General features: G+C 51.4%; 1 protein-coding gene across 1 annotated transcript in view; it reads left to right on the top strand.

The window, feature by feature from the left end:
• ELAVL1 (ELAV like RNA binding protein 1) overlaps positions 1 to 20,304 on the top strand; it is a 37,224-nt gene that overhangs the window by 8,682 nt on the left and 8,238 nt on the right. The window contains exons 2-4 of the mRNA XM_061422359.1: positions 5,840 to 6,030; positions 15,713 to 15,816; positions 19,443 to 19,596. Coding sequence (XP_061278343.1) covers positions 5,859 to 6,030; positions 15,713 to 15,816; positions 19,443 to 19,596 — 430 coding nt within the window. The 5' untranslated portion in view covers positions 5,840 to 5,858. The remainder of the gene's footprint in view (positions 1 to 5,839; positions 6,031 to 15,712; positions 15,817 to 19,442; positions 19,597 to 20,304) is intronic.

Below are 20,304 nucleotides of genomic sequence, written 5' to 3'. Positions count from 1 at the left end.
AAAGACAGCCTACAGCCTGGGAGAAAAAATTTGCAAATGATGCAACTGACAAGGGCTTACTTTCCAAAATATACAAATAGCTCATACAACTCGGAAAAAAACAACCCAATCAAAAAATGGGCAGGAGACCTAAATAGACTTTTCTCCAAAGAAGACAGGTGGTCAATAAGTACATGAAAAGATGCTCAACATTGCTATTAGAGAAATGCAAAACAAAACCACAGCAAGGTATCACCTCACACCAGTCAGAATAGCCATCATCAAAAAGTCTACAAATAATAAATGCTGGAGAAAGTGTGGAGAAAAAGGAACCTTCTTCCACTGCTGGTGGGAATGTAAATGGGTACAGTCACTGTGGGGAACAGTATGGAAGTTTCTCAGAAGAACTAAAAATAGAGCTACCATATGATCCAGCAATTCCCCTCCTGGGCATATATCCAAATAAAACTAACTCAAAAAGATACATGCACCCCTATGTTCATAGCAGCAGTACTCAAAATAGCAAGACATGGAAACAGCCTAAATGCCCTTAAACAGGGGAATGGATATAGAAGATGTGGTACATATACACAATGGCATACTACTCAGGCATAAAAAAAGAATGAAATAATGCCATTTGTGGCAGCATGGATGGACCTAGAGATTATCACATTAAGTGAAGTAATTCAGAAAGAAAAAGACAAATACCATGTGAGATGTCACTTATATGTGGAATCTAAAGTATGGCACAAGTTAACCTGTGAACAAAATAGAAACTGACTCAGACGCAGAGAACATGCTTGTGGTTGCCAAGGGGGAGGGAAGGGATAGCAGATGCAAATATATATATATAGGATGGGTAAACAACAAGATCCTACTGTATAGCATAGGGAACTATATTCCATATCCATAAACCAAAATGGAAAAGATTATGAAAAAACAAACACATAAAAAATAAAAACTGAATGTTTAAAAAAATGAATAAAGCTGCTATTAACATTACTGCATAGGTTTTTATATAAACAAAAGTTTTTATTTCCTGTGTGTGAGTACTAGGACTAGGGTTGCTGGGTCATATGGTAAGTTTATGTTTAATTATAAGAAGCTGCCAAGCTGTTGTCCACAGCGGCTTTAACATTTTTATATTGCTACCAGCAATACATGAGAGTTCTAGTTTCTCCACTGCCTCACCAGAGCTCAATATGGTCTGTTGTCATTGTTTGCTTTCTTGCTTTTATTTTTGTTTTAGACCTCCTATAGGCCTAGATGGGTAACAGTGTTTTGATGTGGTTTGTCTGTCTTTTGGTCATGCAGGATCTTAGTTTCCCGACCAAGATTGAACCTAGGCCCTTGGCAATGAAAGGGTGCAGTCCTAACCACTGGACTGCCAGGGAATTCCCTTGATGTGGTTTTAATTTGTGTTTTCCTGATAACTGATAATGTTGAGCATCTTTTCATGTGTTTGTTTGCCATCCATATATCTTTTTTGGCTTGGTATCTGTTCACATTGTTTGCTATTTAAAAAATTGAGTTGTTTTCTTACTGTTAAGTGTCAGAGGTTTTTCTTTAAAAAAAAAAAAAAGTTCTGGATACAAGACCTTTCTCAGACACATGATTTGCAAATATAATCTTCTGGATTATAATTTTCCTAGCAGTGTCTTTTTTGCAAGAGCAGAAGTTTTCCATTTTGATGATATCCAGTTTATCAATTTTCTTTTAAATGGATCTGGCTTCGTGCATGGTACCTAAGAAATCTTTGCTTCACCCAGTGTCACAAAGATTTTCTCCAAGAAATTTTTCTATTTTTACATTTTAGAACAGAGGTCGGCACACTTTTTCTGTAAAGAGCCAGATGGTAAATATTTTCAGCTTTATGGACCATATGGTCCCTGTCACAGCTACTCAGCTCTGTCACTGGAGTGCAAAAACAGCCATAGACAGAACATAAACAAATGAGAGTAGCTATGTGCCAATAAAACTTTATTTATAAAAACAGGCTGTGGTCTGAACAAATTTGGCCCATGGGCCATGGTTTGCCAACCACTGATTTAGAAAGCAAATTTTTTGCCAGGCATTGAGGACAGCCCACTCTGGTAATTACTGCCCAGTTTATTATCTGTGAAATCCATGTGAGAGAAAAGGCAGAAGAGTAAAACAAGAGTGGAGAGGGAGATAGAGGGAAAAAGGGGGAAGGAGGAAGAAAAAGATTTGAGTCACATTTTGAGCAAACTTCAGCATGCATTTTAATTCTTTAGTTAATCCTTGTACTTTGGTTCAGGCTTCAGCCAGTGTTTTTGTTTGTTTCTGAGCTGCTGCTGCTGCTAAGTTGCTTCAGTCGTGTCCGACTGTGAGACCCCTTAGATAGCAGCCCACCAGGTCCCTCCATCCCTGGGATTCTTCAGGCAGGAACACTGGAGTGGGTTGCCATTTCCTTCTCCAGTGATCTTAAAATCTCATGGCTACAGACAGTTTAACAGGTTTGTGGAGTTTTTCCTGATCAAACCTGTTAATGCCATGCTTTTTACTGAAAATGGTATTTATTTAACCATCTCCCATTAATACATATTTATGTTTTGTTTTGTTTGGCCTTGAGGCATGTGGGATCTTAGTTCCCTAACCAGGGATCAAACCTAGGTCCCCTGCGGTGTCTTAACCACTGGACCTCCAGGGAAGTCTCTAATACATGTTTAGATTATATCCAGTGTTTTACCAGCCTTGGGGTCAGCATGTTCCTTGCACATATTTCCCTGCACTTGTGTGATTATTTCTGTAGAGCAGTTTCCTGTAGCTCTAAGTCAGAGGGTAGCGTTCACATTAAATATTTTGATAGGCCTGCCATGTTATCTTTCCAAAAGGTTGCACTTTGCACACTCATATTGGTGGTATATAAGAGTGTTTAAAAAAAGGTGGGGGAAGGGTGTGTTTTTTTCTCCACTTATCCTTACTTACTGCTAAGTCACTTCAGTCGGGTCTGACTCTGTGCGACCCCGGAGATGGCAGCCCACCAGGCTCCCCAACCCTGGGATTCTCCAGGCAAGAACACTGGAGTGGGTTGCCATTTCCTTCTGCAATGCATGAAAGTGAAAAGTGAAAGTGAAGTTGCTCAGTCGAGTCCCGACCCTAAGCGACCCCATGGACTGCAGTCTTCCAGGCTCCTCCGTCCATGGGATTTTCCAGGCAAGAGTACTGGAGTGGGGTGCCATTGCCTTCTCCTTACTTACACTGGGTTTTATCCATCCTGGATTGTAGTCCCTCTGACTGACACAAAGTAGCATCTACTTTTATTTTGCATTTTCTTCATTGTTTGTGAACTTGAACCTCTTTTCTTGCCTTATTGGCTGTTTAACTGCCAGCATCTATTAGTTTCCGCTCATATCCTTGGTCCATTTCTCTGTTAGTGATACATTGGCTTTTTTCATATTGATTTCTAGATACCTTGAATCAGTTTTTCTCAGTGTCAGCAGTACTGACACTTTAGATAATTTCTGGTTGTGGGGGCTGTCTTGTCCTGTGCCTTATGGAGTGTTTAGCAGCATCCCTGGCCTCTAACCACTGGGTGCCAGTGGCACAAGGCTCTCCCATCCTGTTGGCCAGCAGTGCCCCCAGATGCTGCCCAGTGTCCCACGGAGGACAGGGCAAAATCACCCAAGGTGAGAACCCAGCTCTAAGTGAGATAATAAGGAGCTGGCACTTGCTCCCTGTCAGCCTGCTGCTTGCCTGTGATGTCTTTGCCGTCCACGAGTTTCTAACCTTGTGAAGTCTCCCTTTCCAATCTTTTCTTTTATGACTCTTGATGCTAAACTAACTGCTTTTTAAAGAGCAGGAAGCATAGACCATTTTCAAAAAAGAAATACTAGGAGACAAGACTGATTCTGCATGTTGTGTACAGTCTGAAGCAAGTGAGAGCTGGAAGGTAGAGAAGACCTGAATGTCTCCCCCAGGAAACTCAGAACCAGACCTGATTCCTCTCTCCGTGTTGTTATGGGGCAGGCGGGAAATCCTGTGCAGGAGATGCGTACTGGTTTTTATATAACCGCTGGCAAGACTATTTTTAGAGGAGGCGAAATGCTCTAGACACTGGGCACTGGGTTTTGAAGCATAAAGTCAGAACTGGGCACTAAGAATCTGGAGAAAGGGTTGGGCTGCCCTGGAGACCTCCCGACTGCCCACTGGCAGCAGGGCCTTTTTCTCAGTGATGACTTTCAGCTCCATAGAGATGCCTGCTTCTTTAGAGTCAAGGACACAGGACTTCACAGCAGTGCCTGTGAGCAAAACCTCGAGTGAGTGGTGCTTCCAGAAGAGCAGTTTTGAGCCAACTTTCCTCTGAAGCCATCTTTGTGCCCTGCTGGTGTTGCTGAAAGTCAGGATTTCTGTAGGCAGCTTAAGGTGTTCCAGAGCCTGCCAGCTTTGGAGACAAAGGTCCCCTAACTGGTAGAGAAATCGTAACCTCTTTCCTTGCTCAGTCACTCTGTCTTGTGAGGAAAGCAGTGCAGAGGCCCTCTGCCTGCTGGCCGGAGGACAGACAGGGTGTCTGGGTAGACTGCCCCGGCGCTCGTTGCAGGCTCCTCCATGTCCCGCTGCATCAGTAGTGCACATGGAGACCCGACAAAGCAATCCAAGATCTTTAGAGTGTTCTCAAGACGCCCCAAACGCTTTTCCCAGAGGCTCCAATCGTGGTACTGGAATTGTTTGTGGGCTTGCTTCTTTAAAGCCCTCTTATTAAGTGCAAATGGTTAAACTTGGACTAGTTCTGGTTTTGTTTCAGTAGACTTTATTTTTAGAGCAGTTTCAGGTTCATAGAAAGATTGTGAAGAGAGTCCAGAGTGAATTTCCCTATACCCTTCCGCAGGCACAGTTTCCGTCCCCTATTACTAAATCTTGCCTTAGTGTGGTATTTTGTTGTAATAGATGAACCCTTGTTGTTACCTAACTAAAGCCCAGGGTTTGCCTTAGAGTTCTCTCTTAGAAAAAAAAAATCTTCTTTATTTGTTTATTTTTGGTTGTGCTAGGTCTTCCTCGCTACATGTGGACTTTCTCTAGTTGCAGTGAGCAGGGGCTCCTCGTCATTGCAGTGCATGGGCTTCTCATTGCAGGGGCTTCTCTTGTTGCAGAGAACGGGCTCTGGGCCCACGGGCTTCAGTGGTTGCAGCTCATGGGCTCCAGAGCACGGGCTCAGTAGTTGTGGTGCACAGACTTAGTTGCTCCACGGCGTGTGGGATCTTCCTAGACCAGGGACCAAACCCATGTGCCCTGCATGAGCAGGCAGATTCTTATCCACAGTGCCACCAGAGAAGTCCTAGACTTTACTCTTCACTTTAAACCTTCTGTGGGTTTGGTCAAATGTATGATGACATGTATCCCCCATTATACCCTCAGAGAACAGCGTCGCTACCCTAAAAACCCCTGTGCCCTACCTGTTCGTCCCCCTTTCCCTGAAACTCCTGATCTTGCAGTCTCTCTAGTTTTGCCTTTGCCACAATGTCACATACTGGAGACCCCCTAGTATGTAGCCTTTCAAGCTTTCATTCAGCAGTGTGCATGTAAGGCTCCTCCATGTCTGTGGCTTCCTGGCTTCTGTCTTCTTGGCACTGAAGAACTTTCCACTGTGTGTGTGTTACCAGATGACTGGCGTGTGTTTCTCCATTCACCCACTGAAGGGCATCCTGGCTGCCTCCAGTCTGGGGGCGGTTACGAATAAAGCTGCTATAAACATCCACATGCAGGTTTTTGCGTGGACATAAGTTGAACTTGTAGCATTGAAAAGAAAAATGTCTTAAGTGCAACCACAGTCATGAGCATTGCTTTGATATCCTGCAGTGGGAACATTTGGAATTTACTTCATTTTTTCCTCCCCCTGCAGATTTTTTTAAAAAAATACAATGTCTAATGGTTATGAAGACCACATGGCCGAAGACTGCAGGGACGACATCGGGAGAACAAATCTGATCGTCAACTACCTCCCTCAGAACATGACCCAGGATGAGCTACGAAGTCTGTTCAGCAGTATTGGTGAAGTGGAATCTGCAAAACTTATTCGGGATAAAGTGGCAGGTAAAGAAACAGAGCCATTTTTGTGTGTGTTGGGCGGGGGGGGCGGTATCTGGGGCAGTCCCACCAAGCCCTGTTTCTTAGCCAGGAAGTTTCATTTTTATCTCAACTCTGTTTTGCTCCCTTCCTGGTGTAAGATTGGCTGTAGGTTCCCAAAGGAGGAAAAATCCATCCTGAGATGGAGAATATGTACAAAACAAGACAGTGGGAGGGGAGGGAAGATGAGGAGACAGGAAGGAGAAACGGGGATGCTGTGAGAGCTGGAAGGGGCATGGTTCCAGCTGCAGAGGGACCCTAGCCAGTGTCCTGCCTGGGGCAGGCCCAGCCCATCTTCTCAGGCAGTGCATTCAAGGTCAGACCTGCAGCAGAGCACTGAGTCAGTCCCCTGTGGGCAGCCCTTCGCTAGGTTTGGGCCACCCTGACTCTCTGTTCTCGTGCTGTCAACTTGAACATCTGAAACTGAGCTTGAACTCTCACGGGGGTTGGAGCAGGGGAGCAGAGGATCATGGGTGGGCCGTGGATTTGGCAGGCAGGCAGGCGCAAAGCTCCACCCTCCCACAGCGCCTCAGTGTCCCCATCCACGAAGTGGGGGTGGTGGCACCTGCCTTCCTCACGATGCTACCTACTGCCTAAGGGTTTGCAGAAGGCCAGTACCTGGTAAGGCCCTCTGTAAGGAGGCCTCTGTTCTGAGAGCAAGGTTGCAAGGGTTCTAGAGAGAAATGTGAAGAGACCTGGGGCTGTGAAGCACTTGCTTTCTTTCCTTCCCAGGGAGGTACGTTTGGGGAGCCCTCCTTTACCTCCCCCTCCCCCCTCCTCCCCCTCATCTCTGTCCAGCTCTTCTGAGGAATGGCCAGTCCTCTCAGCAGTGCTCTGGCTCCCACCCTGGCTTGTAAGATCTTGATTACCTACACTGAAAAATAATTTCAAGTCAAAAGTCATATTTATTATGGAAATATTATATTGGGTTGGCCAAAGAGTTCGTTCGGGTTTCTCTGTAGCATCTTACGGAAAAACCTGAACTTTTTGGCCAACGCAAGGTTTAAGTTTACATTAGAGTAATTCTATTGAACCCCATGTACCCATTGTCCTGTTTCATCAACTCTCAGCATTTGCCAGTAACTCTAAGATGCCTGTCCCCAAGGTGAGTCCCGTAGAGGCTGGCTGACCACGGTACAGGGAGTTAGTTCGTCAGAGGAGGATTTTGGTTTTTTGTTTTTAAAACAAGGTTTTGTTTTTATTTGATTGTTTATTTGGCTGCACTGGGTCTTAGTTGCAGCATGTGAGCTCTCAGTTCCCTGACCAGGGGTTGAATCTGGGCCCCTGCACTGGGAGCTCGGAGTCTCAGCCACTGGATCAGTAGGGAAGTCCCAGAGAGAGGACTTTGAACTCAGAGTCCTTTAATGATCCTCCAAATTCTGAGAGTCTGCAGTTTATTACATGTCTTCAAAATAGGGGCTTTAGATAATACACAAAATTGAACAGTGTTGGAATGTCAGACAGAAATTCCTGTCTGTCTCCAGTTCCAGAAGACCATCCTTAATAAGAATCCTTGTTCAGAGAGGTTTTGAAATTCTTCTGCGCTGCTTCTGAGTCTTGCCTTTCTCCTCTTGTGTTCTGGCAGAAGGAAATTTTCAGTCCCGGCAATATTCCTGACTCCTCTGTCTCTTGGCTTGTTGGCGTTTTTCAAAGGCATTAGAGCTATGTTAATAGGAACACCTAGATTTGGTGAGATGAGTCCAGAGAGAACTGGTTTTGAGAACCAGTGAAATCAGCACAGGCATGATTTGGAAATTATTTCAGTTCAGAAATAAAGATTTTCTGCTCTCTGGGCAAGTTTGAGTGTAATGCATTGGCAGTTGTAGAGTAGATGAGCCTGGGTTGACATTTCAGCTCTGCATCTCGCATCTTATAGTTCTTTATTTAAATTTTAAAAATATATATATACACACACACACACGCATATATATTTATTTATTTATGATTTGGTTGCTCCAGGTCTTAGTTGTAGCATGTGGGATCTAGTTCCCTGACCAGGGATCGAACCTGGGCTTACTGCATTAGGAGCGCAGAGTCTTAGCCCCTGGACCAGGGAAGTCCCTGCTGCTGCTGTTGTTTAGTCTCTCAGTCGTGTTGACTCTGTAACCCCATGGACTGTAGCCCGCCAGGCCCCTCTGTCCATGGGATTCTCCAGGCAAGAAAACTTGAGTGGGTTGCCATTTCCTTCTTCAGGGGATGTTACTGACCCAGGGACTGAATCTGAGTCTCCTGCATTGGCAGATTCTTTACTGCTAAGCCACCTGGGAAACCGCAGTCCTTGCTAGTAGTTCTTTAAATTGAATGAACTTAATTTTATGGAAAACTTACCTCATTCGCTTTTCTCCTCTTGGCACCAGTGTGTGATAACTTCTTCAAGGCTGGTTCTCACTCCATCTTGTCCTCTGTTATATTCCTCTGGTGAAGCCCTGGACATGGTTACCTTTCTCAGTCTGCTTTCTCCCAGCCTGGCTCAGGTACCCATCCCAAAAAGACTCTTGCATCATGGCAGACAGGCACCTTGTCCAGTCAAACCTCAGCCAAGCTTGCAACATGGACATCTCCGTGCCCTACATGAGCCATTTCAGCACATATTCTCCCCTCAGGCCCCGATTCCTCTCGCGTAACAGCCATTTCACCTCTGTCCTAGATCCCTTCCCGTCTCAGCATCCAAAGAACCTCAAGTTATGCAAGTACCTACTTTTCTGGGTCTTTCCAGGATCTGCCACCAGCATTCAAACACGCTCCAGTCTCTGTTGTCTTTAAGAGTCCTTGCTCGATGCCCGGACCCCCTGTAGCTCAGGGTTTCTCCACTTGACGTTTGAAACTGGGTAAGTCTTGAGGGAGGGCCATCCTGTAGGTTGCTTCCCTAGCCTCTGCCCTGTAGGTTGCTTCCCTAGCCTCTGCCCTGTAGGTGCTGGGGGCGCCTTCTAAGTTGTGAAAACCAAAAGAGGTCCCCAGAAGTGCAGAATAGCCCCCAGATGAGAAGCTCCTCTGGCTGACATCCACCCTCTGCTGTTCACGGAACCATGTCTTCTGTCTCTTCCTTACAGAAAGAAGCTTCCTCTTCCCTCAGATTCATGAGCCTGGCTTTCTCCTACCTCTGAGGCACCCATCCCACTTTCTGTCTCTCTTGCAGCTCTTCCCAGCCGTTGACCTAGGCAGTCCTTGACTTATTCCTTAGCCTCCTCTTCTTCCTAGGCCAACACTAGGGTGAGTGGATACACCCCTGAGCTTAGCCTGACATGCAGCTGTGCCACCTCTCTTGGCAACCAGAAATTCTTCCAAGCTCCAGGGCCTTCAGCCTCTCAGTGTTTCCCAGACTGACCTTGAGTCTCCCACAAGCCAACCACTTGTTTCCCAGGTTTCCATCTTAGCCGATGGCACCACTGTCTACTCAGTGGCTCCAGTCAGAAATCTAAGCATGACCTTTGACCTGTGTCCCTGAATGTTTCCATCCCTTTTCCGCCGTCCCTCCTGCCATCACCTTAGAGCAGGCCACATCATCTTGCCTGACCTGCTGCTTTAGGCTCTCAGCTGGCCTTCCATGCTCCCTCCAGACCATGCTCCTGACTGTGACAGTGGGATCTCTAGCACCCCAGTGACAGTAATGTGTCCTGTCACTCACCTGGGCCCCGTTTGCTCTGGGATGTCTTTCCTGGCCTGATCTAGTTGACGATACAGGCTCCTCTGGGTCCCCATGGCAATCAGCCAGCATGGGTTTCCACAAGGCACTGAAGTTGGAACTTGCTCATCCAGTAGGTCCTTATGGTTCTCAGAGGCATGGACCCTCTGGTATCCCCAGATGTGACATAATCAGTTTTTGTGGAGTGAATGAATGACTGAGTGGGCCTGGGGCTGGGGGAGAATGCAGATCGGCATGGGCAGTCATTCATTCAGCAAGCCTCTTATGAGTGCCAACCGGGGGCCAGGCACTGGGGGTGGGAGGCGGTGGGACAAGATGGTGGCTGGATGTGGGGGTGTTCAGTGTGCTGGCCTCGAGATACAGAGTGTTTCTGACCAGCCAGGCCCCGCCTGTTTTGTTGTTGCCTGTTCCATCCACAGTCACTACTTGGCCTTACTGTGCAGCCTGCCCTGCTCTCTGTCCTGGTATCTAAGCCCGTCTGCAGATGTCATGTGGCCCGCGGGGCACCATGACCAGTCTGCACCCTCCTGGACCGTGTCATACTGGTTACTGGTCACTGGTCCACAGCCTTCAGCCTTCCCACTCAGCTTCTGTCTCATTGGCTTGCACTTCTGGTCAGGATAGAGCCCACACCCCAGCCTGTGTTTCCAAGCCTCCTTGAGACCCCTCACCCCTAGCCACTGCAGCCCACACTCACCCTCCTCTTGAGTGGGATCCACTGCTTGTCGTCTCCCAGACACACCCTCCTGCCACACTCCTGTGACTTCAGTACTGCTCCCTCCGCAAAGATACACTTCCACACCCGTCCAGCTGATCACTTTTTTTCTCAATAGAAATCATCTCCATCCTTACAGAAAGAAAGTTTAACATGAGACAAGCAGGAAGAAAAGTTTAAATTACGCATAATCCCACTACTGTTAGCTTTTTGGCTCGTGTCTGTCCATAGTTTTTTCTTTACATATTTATGGTTGTGAGCAGTCATGTGCTTTTACAGAAACCGGTTTGCACCTCCCAAGCTGTCTCTTCCTCCTCTATCTGTGAACATCTCTCCCTGTCACTGGACTTTCGCTGTCTCATGGTCACAGTGGTTACAGGCTATTCTGAGTTTATGACAGGTTGTAACTGCTTTTCTATAGCTACAAGCCCCACTGAGGTTAATACCCTGGCACAAATCTTGGCTCACCAGTTATTTCTGTAGGCAGTCTTCCTAGAAGTGAATCCTCAGAGGGGAGAGCGGGTACTGTCTAGAAGCTGTTGACCCGTATTGCCAGCTGGCCCTCCAGGGGCTTTCCGGTTCACATGCCCTCTGCTTGGCCCTGGCATCCTTGATGCCGGGCAGGGTTTCTCACATCTTAAGTGAAAAATGACATCTGAGTGTGGTGACAGTCTGCATTTCTTGTGAAGTTCATCCGTTCTGGCTGTTTATACTCTTTTATGTAAGAACTCTTTTTGTCCTTTGCCCATCTTCTTTCCTTTGGGGACATTTGCTGTTTCTTATTTATCGCCTAATTAATTCACTCATCGCCCCCAAGACAGAGTCTCTCCCTCAGTGATGTCATCCCTTGAGCCCCCGTGGGCCTTTAGAGAAAGGACTCGACTGCACCCCAGTCTCATGCTGCAAAGGAGTGCCCTGTCCATGGGGTGCTCACCTTCCTCAACTGGGCACCCCAGGTCAGCATGAGGAACACTGAGGGGTTAAAACATGATGTCTGGCTGCTCTGGTCTGCAGAAGCAAGGTGAGATGCCGTGGAATTGTCTTGTAGTCTTAACCCTTGTCTAAAAAGAGAGGAGACATTTGGAAACAGGAGGGTCCTGGCCCAGGGGTCGCCCAGCCCAGCATGTGAGCGCTCTGCATGGAGGAGGCCTTGCTTTCTCCAGGGCAGTGGCTCTCGGCCAGCCCCTGAGCATTAGCGGTGCCTGGGGACCAGGAGAAACACGTCCGAGGCCCCACCCAGATCCACCGAGTCAGCCAGCTGGGGAGTTTGAGCCTTTCCAGAGGGGGCAGTGCTGGTACCGGGCAGTTGGAACCCCAGGTGAGGGGTGCTGGCCTCCCACGCGCCTCCACCAGGCCCAGGGTTTGTTGGCCCTCCTCCCCTGCCTGTCCCCTTTCCGCTAGACTCCACCCTCGCTCTGGCAGGCTTCAGCCGCCTGAAGCCCAGCACCTGTGCAGGATCCACGCCCTGACCACGCTTACCCCAGAGTGCCCCTGCTCGCCCACCAGACCTCAGCCCCCTTGTTCAGGGTTGGTCTCCCATCGCCCCTCAAGGGGGTGAGGGGCAGCCACTGACCTGCCTTCATGGCACTGACTCCAGTGGCCTCTAGGTCACCGGAAAGTCATCTGTAAGGAGCTTGGAAGTGGGGATCCCCACCCTACCCCACGTCCTGGATTCTGGACTGAGGAGCACCCTAGGGAGCTGCATCGTTTCCCCAGGTGGCTGGCGGACCCTGTTAGAGAAATGGTAACTTGGGAAGTGAGGGCCTTCCCCCAGTCGCCTGCTCTGAGCACAGCCCCTCCAGTCTGGCTCTTCTGCATAACTGGCCCACTCCCTTCAGGCACTGCCAGCGGGAGTTCTCAACCTGGGCTTGGCAGTAGAGTCCTTGAGGGGCTTTACAAACTGCTGAAGCTGTCCCTGCTCCTGCCTCCCCAGCCCCCTGTCATTTCCTTGGTCTGGGATGTGGCCTGGGCGGTAATGGTTTGTAGCAGCCGTCCTGCTGATTCTAACAAGCGGCCGGAGTTGAGAGCAGTTGGTTATGGTGAAAGAAAGGATGCATGGAGGTGGGCGTTCACCACTGTTGACACTTTAGTCTCCAGCCTTACCCAGTGGGCAGAACCACAGGCTCCCCTTCATTCCTCACCCACCTCATTCCTCACCCACCTCCCTCTCGGCGCACAGAGGTGCCCACCACAGAGAGGAGAGCAGACTAGGGGACAGAGCCAGTCCCAGCCCGGGAGTGCTGGTGCTTTAGGGACCTTTGCTGCCAGAGCTCCCTCCCCATCAGCCCACTGGCAAGTCCGCTTGGTGGCTCTCCCTCCTGCTCACCCCTGCCTGCTGGGGTCCTCATCTCACACCTGGTCTGGCTCATGGGTTCCTGTGGTCTTTACACTGGCCTCAGCCCTGCTGCTGCCGTGCTCCACCCAGCAGCTGCCTCCAGGCCAGGCCCCTAACTCACTGGGTTTAGCCGCCGGCCGCCTTTTGTTTCCTAGAGCACTCCTGAGTCGTCTGTGCCACAGAAGCTTGGTGCTTGCTCTTCTGCCAGAATACTCACCTCCAGCCACCGCAGGGAGTGGGTATGCTTCTCATACCCGCTCCTCAAGGGACACACACTCCTGACCACCTGTCTCCCCTGGACCCGTCCTGTCCATCCTTTCATTCCACCATGGAGATCCCCTGGTAGCACCTGAGTGTAGCTTTGTCTGTTAGTTTCTTGCTCATTTGTTGTCTGACTTACTCAGTGGGATGTGAATTTCATTATGGCAGGAGCTATCCTTGGTGATGATCATTAAACCCCTGGCCAGCCTGGCACGCAGCCCAGCACATAGTGGGTGTTCAGTGAGTACACATTGGCTTGTTGAAAAGAGTGGAGGGGGAGCAGGGGAAGGAGCCAGTGGCCATTGTCAAAAGTGTGTGACTTCCTAGATGACATTGTTAGCTGTGGCCACACGGTGGTCAAGGAGGTCACCCAGGAAGCTCGGATAATAGGGATAAGGGCAAAGGTAGAGCCTTATGGACCATCTTGATGGAGTGAGCAGAGGACGAGGAGCCTGGGGAGGGTCAGTTGGCGTTGCAGTCACATTCTGGAGGAGGTGGCACCTCAGGCAGGTTGGCAGTGCCCAGTGCCACTGAGGGTTTCTGGAGCTGCGTCCTAAAACTCTGTGGGCACACCCTGAGGGCCAGTTGGTGTTGGTGCGGCCGGCCAAGGTGGGAGGGCAGGGAGGAATTGGCAACTGAGGGTGGGGGGCGGTCCCTGTCCAGACGCCAGGAGGAACCAGTTGCAGCAGAAGGCACGGGAACACGGCCTGGCACCAGAAATGCCAGGAGCCATGGGCACAGGTGGCCCAGCCTTGGGATTGGCCTTGTGGGAGGGGCAGGAACATGAAATGACAGAGAACAGCAGAGAAGATGGCCCAGACAGGGCAGGAGAAAGTAGCCCTTGCAGAATCACCAGTAGTTTGTGTAGCTTCTCTGCCCTGAAGTGGGGAGGGTGTGACTCCACAGGGCACTCACAATGTGCAGGCCGCACACAAAGAGACTGGTGAGACTGGGGTCAAGGCCAGCATCAAACAGGATGAGCCCTGTGGACAGCACACACCCCAGAACGATGGCATGAGAAGGGCTCTTCACTCTGTGGCCTTCCTCCTAAAAGCCCAGTATAACCCCAGTCTGACCACAGGAAATCTTCCGACAAACCCAAGCTGATGGAGAGTCTACAAAATTTCTGGACCAGTCCTCACAGCTGTCAAGGTCATCAAAAACAAGAAAGGTGTGAGAAACTGTCCCTGCCAAGAAGAGCGTAAGGATAATTGGCAGCTCATTGTCATGGGGGACCCTGGATGGTGTCCTGGGACAGAAAAGGACATTAGGGGAAAATTCAGGCGGTCTGGCTCAGATGTGGACATCGGTACCAATTCACTAATGTGACAAATATACCATCCTAGGATGAGATGTTACTAATAGGGAACATGGGTGTGGAGTATGTGGGAACGCTGCATCATCTTTGTAATTTTTCTTTAAATCTAAAACATAAAGTATTGTTGTTTGTTTCAAGGTGACGGCAGTGGGTTAGGCTCTCATTAATGGCAGGTCTCATTAATGGCAAGATGAGCCTGGGTTCAGCTGGTGAAGTGGGCAGAGCCAGCTCATCTGCTGTGCAGATCTCTGCCTGCTGGTGGCTCACGCCTTCTGTTTTAATCATCCAGTGGGCACGTGTGTGTGTACAGGACTCGGGGAGAGCAGTCATCTCTCCTGCTCACCCACTGTCTCTGCTGAGAGCAGAGGCCGGTGCACGGGGTGTGCCCACTGACATGGCGCAGGGAGGGGTAAGATGCAGGCTTGGTGGCCGTTCTCTTCTCGGGACCTCCTCCTGCTCCTCTGTAGGGAAGGCGTCGGGTTCCTCCCACTCTGACCGTCACCCATTGCTTCTCTCAGGGTCTCCTAGAGGCCCACAGCTCCTGTCGTGCCGGGTCCCTCCTGTGCATCCAGTTGGTGGTCACCCCACCACTTCCCAGTGGTTACCTGAGAAGGGGTGGGATACCCTGCCTGTAACCCTGGATTTCTTTGGGAAGAACTGAGGTTTGCACTGGCCTTATGATGCCCCTGGGCATTGGCTGATGATGCTGTCACCGTAGGAGGTGCTGCCAAAGGGGGCTCTGGTGGCCAGGCTGCCCTCAGCGCTGGTTACCCCTGTACTTCCTCCTCCTGCAGCTGGACTTTCAGTTCAGGAAAGTGAAGGGAACCGACACTGGGGGGCGCCAGAACCCAGCAGACCTTCCCACTCCAGCACAGCAGGGGCGGAAAACAGCCTGGACACTGACATCTGGTCATCGGCGGGTTCTCCCCACCCGCCTGTCCTGTCTGCTGCCGTGACTGTCCTCCACACCCCCCATCCCAGGTCCCTCCCACTGGGGGCTGCACAGAGCAGCCAGCACCAATGGAACAGATCCTCAGCCCTGCTTTGGTGATGGGCTCCCCAGGATGCTCAATTACAAAAGTCACATTTTATAGGTTTGTTCTTTGCAGAAAATGTGCAAGTTTGCCAAGGTGGTGTCACGAATAAACCATCAGTACAGACTCTTAACTGTTGACCTCTAACCCCTCCTTCCCAGAAGCCATGGCTTTTAGCTCTTGTGTTTCCTCGGTCACCTTCTCTCTGGTCTTGTCCTTTTGAGCCCAGCCAGGTGCAGCCCTGTCCATCCTCTCTGTCTCTCTCTCCCCTCCTTTCTCCCCTACCCCTCGCTGGCTGGCTGGCTCCCAGTGGCTCACTGATGTGCACATGTTCTCCACACAGGACACAGCTTGGGCTACGGCTTTGTGAACTACGTGACTGCCAAGGATGCAGAGAGAGCGATAAACACACTGAATGGCCTGCGGCTCCAGTCAAAAACCATTAAGGTAAAGAGCTGCAATCATCATCTCATTGGTTCCCAGCTGCACAGAGATCTGTGTTGAGCCCTGGCCTTAGTGAAAGACCCAAGCTTTTATCTCCCCATCACTGTCTTGGTACCATTAGCACAGTTGCCCCTCAGAGCCTGGGCACTTCCAGGGCATCTCCTGTCGGCTTGTGTGAGACCTGTGTCGGGTGGTGACTGTCCCAGCCCTTGTTCCTCTGGCTCCTCAGCCCCACCTGCAAAGGGAGGATCCCCGGAAAGGACTTGCATGGGACCGCCCCTCCCTGACCCCGGTGTCCCTGGCGTGTTGGCTCACAGCAGCCCCCTGACATGAAGACCTCCCTGCCAGTCTCCTCTACTGGCCCAGCACTGCTGTCCTCCTGCCGAGTGTGCATTGGGCCAGCGCCACCTTCCCACTTGGACCTGGTCATTGTTGCAGCGGTGGCAGCACTGCCCATCTGCCCCGGCCTCAGGCTCCCCTTCCTGCCCCGTCCCAGCAGTCCTCCTACCAGCTCACTCAGCAGTCACTGGCAACATTTAGGAGTTGCCCACTGTGTGCCACTCAGTGAACAAAACCATTTCCACGCCCTTGTAGGGCAGGCTGAGTATCTGCATGTGCACAGGTGCACACAGATGATAAATATGACACCAGGTGTGGCCAAGGTAGGTGTCACCAGTTGTGTCCTGGGGGTGCTGTGTCCTGTGGGGGTCTTCTTGATGACTTGAGGTGACTTGAGGGAAGGGAGAGAGCCATGCAGCACGACGGGGTAGCCTGGACAGACTGTCAGAAGCGTCATTCCCTAATCAGGGGCTGAGGTGGGTTCCTGGGACAAGTTGGCGAGTCCTCCAGGCCTCCCCGGACAGAACCCCCCACCTTCCTCTCAACCTGCCATTGCTGACCACACCTTCCTTTTCTCAGTCTCACCCCTCCCCACCCCCAGGTGTCTGTCTTCAGGCTCTGTCCACCCCTGGACCAGCTTTGGGTTTTCCTGATCTTCACTCCGTGCCCAGCCCTGCTGTAGAACATGCCCCCTCTTCCCACTCCACGAGGGACCCTGGCCGGGCTTCCTGCAATAGCCCCTCCTGTGCTGTGCCCACCGGCCCTCACCCACAGACCTGGCGAGGCCCTCATGCCTGAGACAGGCACCCACCAGAGTCTCCAGAGCATCTCCCTCAACCCGAAGCCCCTGGAACAAGGTTGCCTTGTTGAACCTCTGCATCTTCCAGATCCTCAGGTAGCTTGAGGGGCCAGAAGTCTGAGTGCCCTCTGAGGGCCGTGAGCTGTGTGAGAGGGTCTGGTCCCTGCCCCTCCCAGTGCCTGGTGGTCACTGGATCTTGAGTGGTTCTCAGCTTATAGAAGTGTCACCCCAGTCTCTGCCTTCATCTTCACACGGGGTTCCCCCTGTGTGCATATCTGTGTCCAGATGTCTCCTTTTTATAAGGACCCCCCATCATTGATTGATCTGGGGCCATCTTACTCTGCTCTGAACTCATCATCATGAATTGGATCTATCACGATCCTGTTTCTAATGAGGTCACACTCCGAGGTCCTGGGGTCAGGACTCCCAACGGGAATTTGTGGGAGGATGTAATTCAGAAGTCTTGTGTTCTTTAAAAACCTCTCACAGGAGGGTTTCCCAAGAATAGGACAGTGGACCTGCCAGAGGCAAGGGAGCAGGTGGTGCGGGAGCTTAAGAGAGGGTTCTGGGCAGTGTCGCGGATCCAGTCGGGCGTGCCTGCCACGGGTGGACGGGCTCACTGCTGCTGTCTTCTTGGATTCTGATTTGACTCTGATCTGGACAGTAGCTGGAGAGGACAGGAAGCTGCAGTAGTCATCAGAGTCCCTGGAGACACCAAGGCTGGAAGGGACCGAAGTGCACTTGGCTCTGAAAGCATTTCCTCCCCGGGCTTTATTAAGAGGTGATCGCAACCACGGCCAGCGCCGGCCGCCACAGCACTCCCCTGGCACTGGTCTGGGAATGTTCTTTCCCACAGCGTCCTTCACCAAAAGCCGAGGGCAGACCCCAAATGCAGCCTGTTCCAGGCGGATCTGCAAGGGGCCAGGCAGGACATCCTGGGGGACAACTTCCTGCTCGCTGGGCCAAATCCCAGGAAAGCGCAGAACAGCCTGAGTCCCAGCTCCTGCCTTCAGCCATCCTGCCTGAAATCTGACACGAAACAGTTGGAGTGACTCCCTCTGTCAGGAGTTTGAGCGAGGTGTTCTGTGGGGGGATGTAGACCCAGAAAGTTAAGGTGCAGACATAAGAGTGTGGCCAATATTCTTCTTGAAGTTGAGACGCATGGCCACGCCCACCTGGTGGCCTCTTTCTCTGAGGGCAGTGCTGCTTCTGCCCCAGGTCTTGCCCCAGAGTGTCCCCAAAGTGCCTCAGGCCTGGCTGCAGCGCAGGGACGCGTCCAGGGGATGTTGTCACTGCTGTTCCACTCTCCCCTCAGGTGGAGCTGGGCTCTGACCACACCCCAGTTTCTCCTTTCACCCTCTCTCTCTCCCTGTGGCCTGTGTCTTGCTTTCCAGGCAAAGGCAGTGCCTGTCGTCTCCTTTTCTGGAATATTCCAAATGTGCCTCAAGTGTGTGAGAGTCAGTGAGCGCGTGAACAAAGGGATGTGTGTGGGGGTGTGGCCTCCGTGTGTAGCCCTGCACGCCTGCCCTTCCTGGCAGGCCTGAGTGTTGTGGTGGGAACACATCTATCGTTTGTGCCCTTGTGCTGCCCAGTGACACCTGAGAGGTCGTGTCTGCTACTGTGTTATGTATGGTCTCAGTTTTTTGACCCCCAGGGAGGAGTTTTACTCAGGTCTAACTGCTCCCCCTTCCAGAGCACATGGTTCTGTGCTGCTTCTACCTCCTTTGTCCCCCAGCCTCCTGACTTGGTCCTGACTCCCTCAGGTGTGGGGTGTGACACAGTTCTGTCTGCTCAGCTAGAGGTGGAAGGGCTTTGTTCCCGGGACTCCTTGCCCGCAGGGGTCTGGCCTTGGCCCCATCCCTCCGTGGCCCACAAGATCTACCCTTCTCTCACCCCAAACGGGAAACACTGAAGACATTTCCTTGCCCCCAGCCTCGGACGTACACACCATTTTATCTAAACTATTGCAAAGTTCCTATTAGTCTTCCTTCAGTTTTGCAAAACAGAAGCCCCAAAAATCATAGGGTCATTTAATGTTGAGCACTCACCTGTGTTCCCCCAGCCACGGGGCCCCATCTGGACTCCATGTCTAGCTGGCCTGCTGCCCAGTGGGCGTCACACTCCCAGAGCACCCAACTCTCTCCCCAGCCGTCCTCTGGGCCCCTCCCAGGTAGGACAGAGTCCCCTTCCAGCCCTGCTTCTTGTCCAGAGAGGCCCGAGGCCAAGGTAGGAGCACGGGCAGCCGGGCTTGGTCCCTGCCCTGCCCCATGCCAGCCACGCACCCCCAGACTCTCGACTATGAGATAGGAATGACATCTTCATCATCATGGCACATGAGGGTCCCTGCCTGGCCCAAGGCGGGCTGCCAGCACGGGCTGCCACAGGTGACCTCCCACAGGGTTGACTTTCCCTCACCTGAAGGTGTAACACCCTCCCTGGATGCCTTGGCCATGCACCTGCCCTAATGCTAGCAAGCGGTTTTGTTTTCAAGGTGTCATATGCGCGCCCAAGCTCTGAAGTCATCAAAGACGCCAACTTGTACATCAGCGGGCTCCCGAGGAACATGACCCAGAAGGATGTAGAGGACATGTTCTCTCGGTTTGGGCGGATCATCAACTCACGAGTCCTTGTGGATCAGACCACAGGTACGGTGCCTGGCCTGGGATGCAGTGCGCGTTCCCTCTGGGTAGAGCTCGAGTCTCCTTGGGAAGGCAGATGGCTGTCTTTAGTTACTCCAGCCATGAGGACAGAATCACAGTGAGAAGACATTGGCTTTTGTTTAATGAGGCCAGGAAGGTTGGCGGGGGCGGGGGGGGCGGGGTGTTACGTGACATAAAAGCTGCCCCAACATGAAAGTTGAGGGGCAGCCAGGCTTTTACAGTGAAAACGCTAAGAGATCCTGGCACTATCCACAGGCACCACCCATCCCAGCCTGGACTCGAACATTGCCCTCCTTACTGCAGGCAGTAGGGTGCGGTGTGGTACAGTCTCTTTTCCAGGTCCAGAGTCCCCACCTGTCATTGTCCCAGAGCTCCAAGGGGACTGTTTCTGAGGAGTCATTCTTGAGTCTCCACCACTCAATAACCCCCACCCCGGTAGCACATTCAGAGCTTGAAGGCAGCATGATGTCCTCTCTCAGGCTGTCCTGGCCACTTCACTACCCGCCCTTGGGTCAGCTCAGCTCAGGACACAAGCAGCTCAGGCTCTGGGCTTTGCACACAGCACTCAGGCCCCACCGAACTGAGTACCACATGCCCAGAAGCCGCCCCTCAAGGTGACCATCTGCTCCACCAGCCTTGGGCCTGGGTCGGGCCAGCCACACACTCGGCTCTGTCAGGGAAGCAGTGAGCTTG

The sequence above is a fragment of the Bos javanicus genome, chromosome 7 (genome assembly GCF_032452875.1).
Source record: "Bos javanicus breed banteng chromosome 7, ARS-OSU_banteng_1.0, whole genome shotgun sequence".
In the NCBI taxonomy this organism is placed as follows: domain Eukaryota; kingdom Metazoa; phylum Chordata; class Mammalia; order Artiodactyla; family Bovidae; genus Bos; species Bos javanicus.
This window is presented reverse-complemented; position numbering and strand designations above follow the sequence as displayed.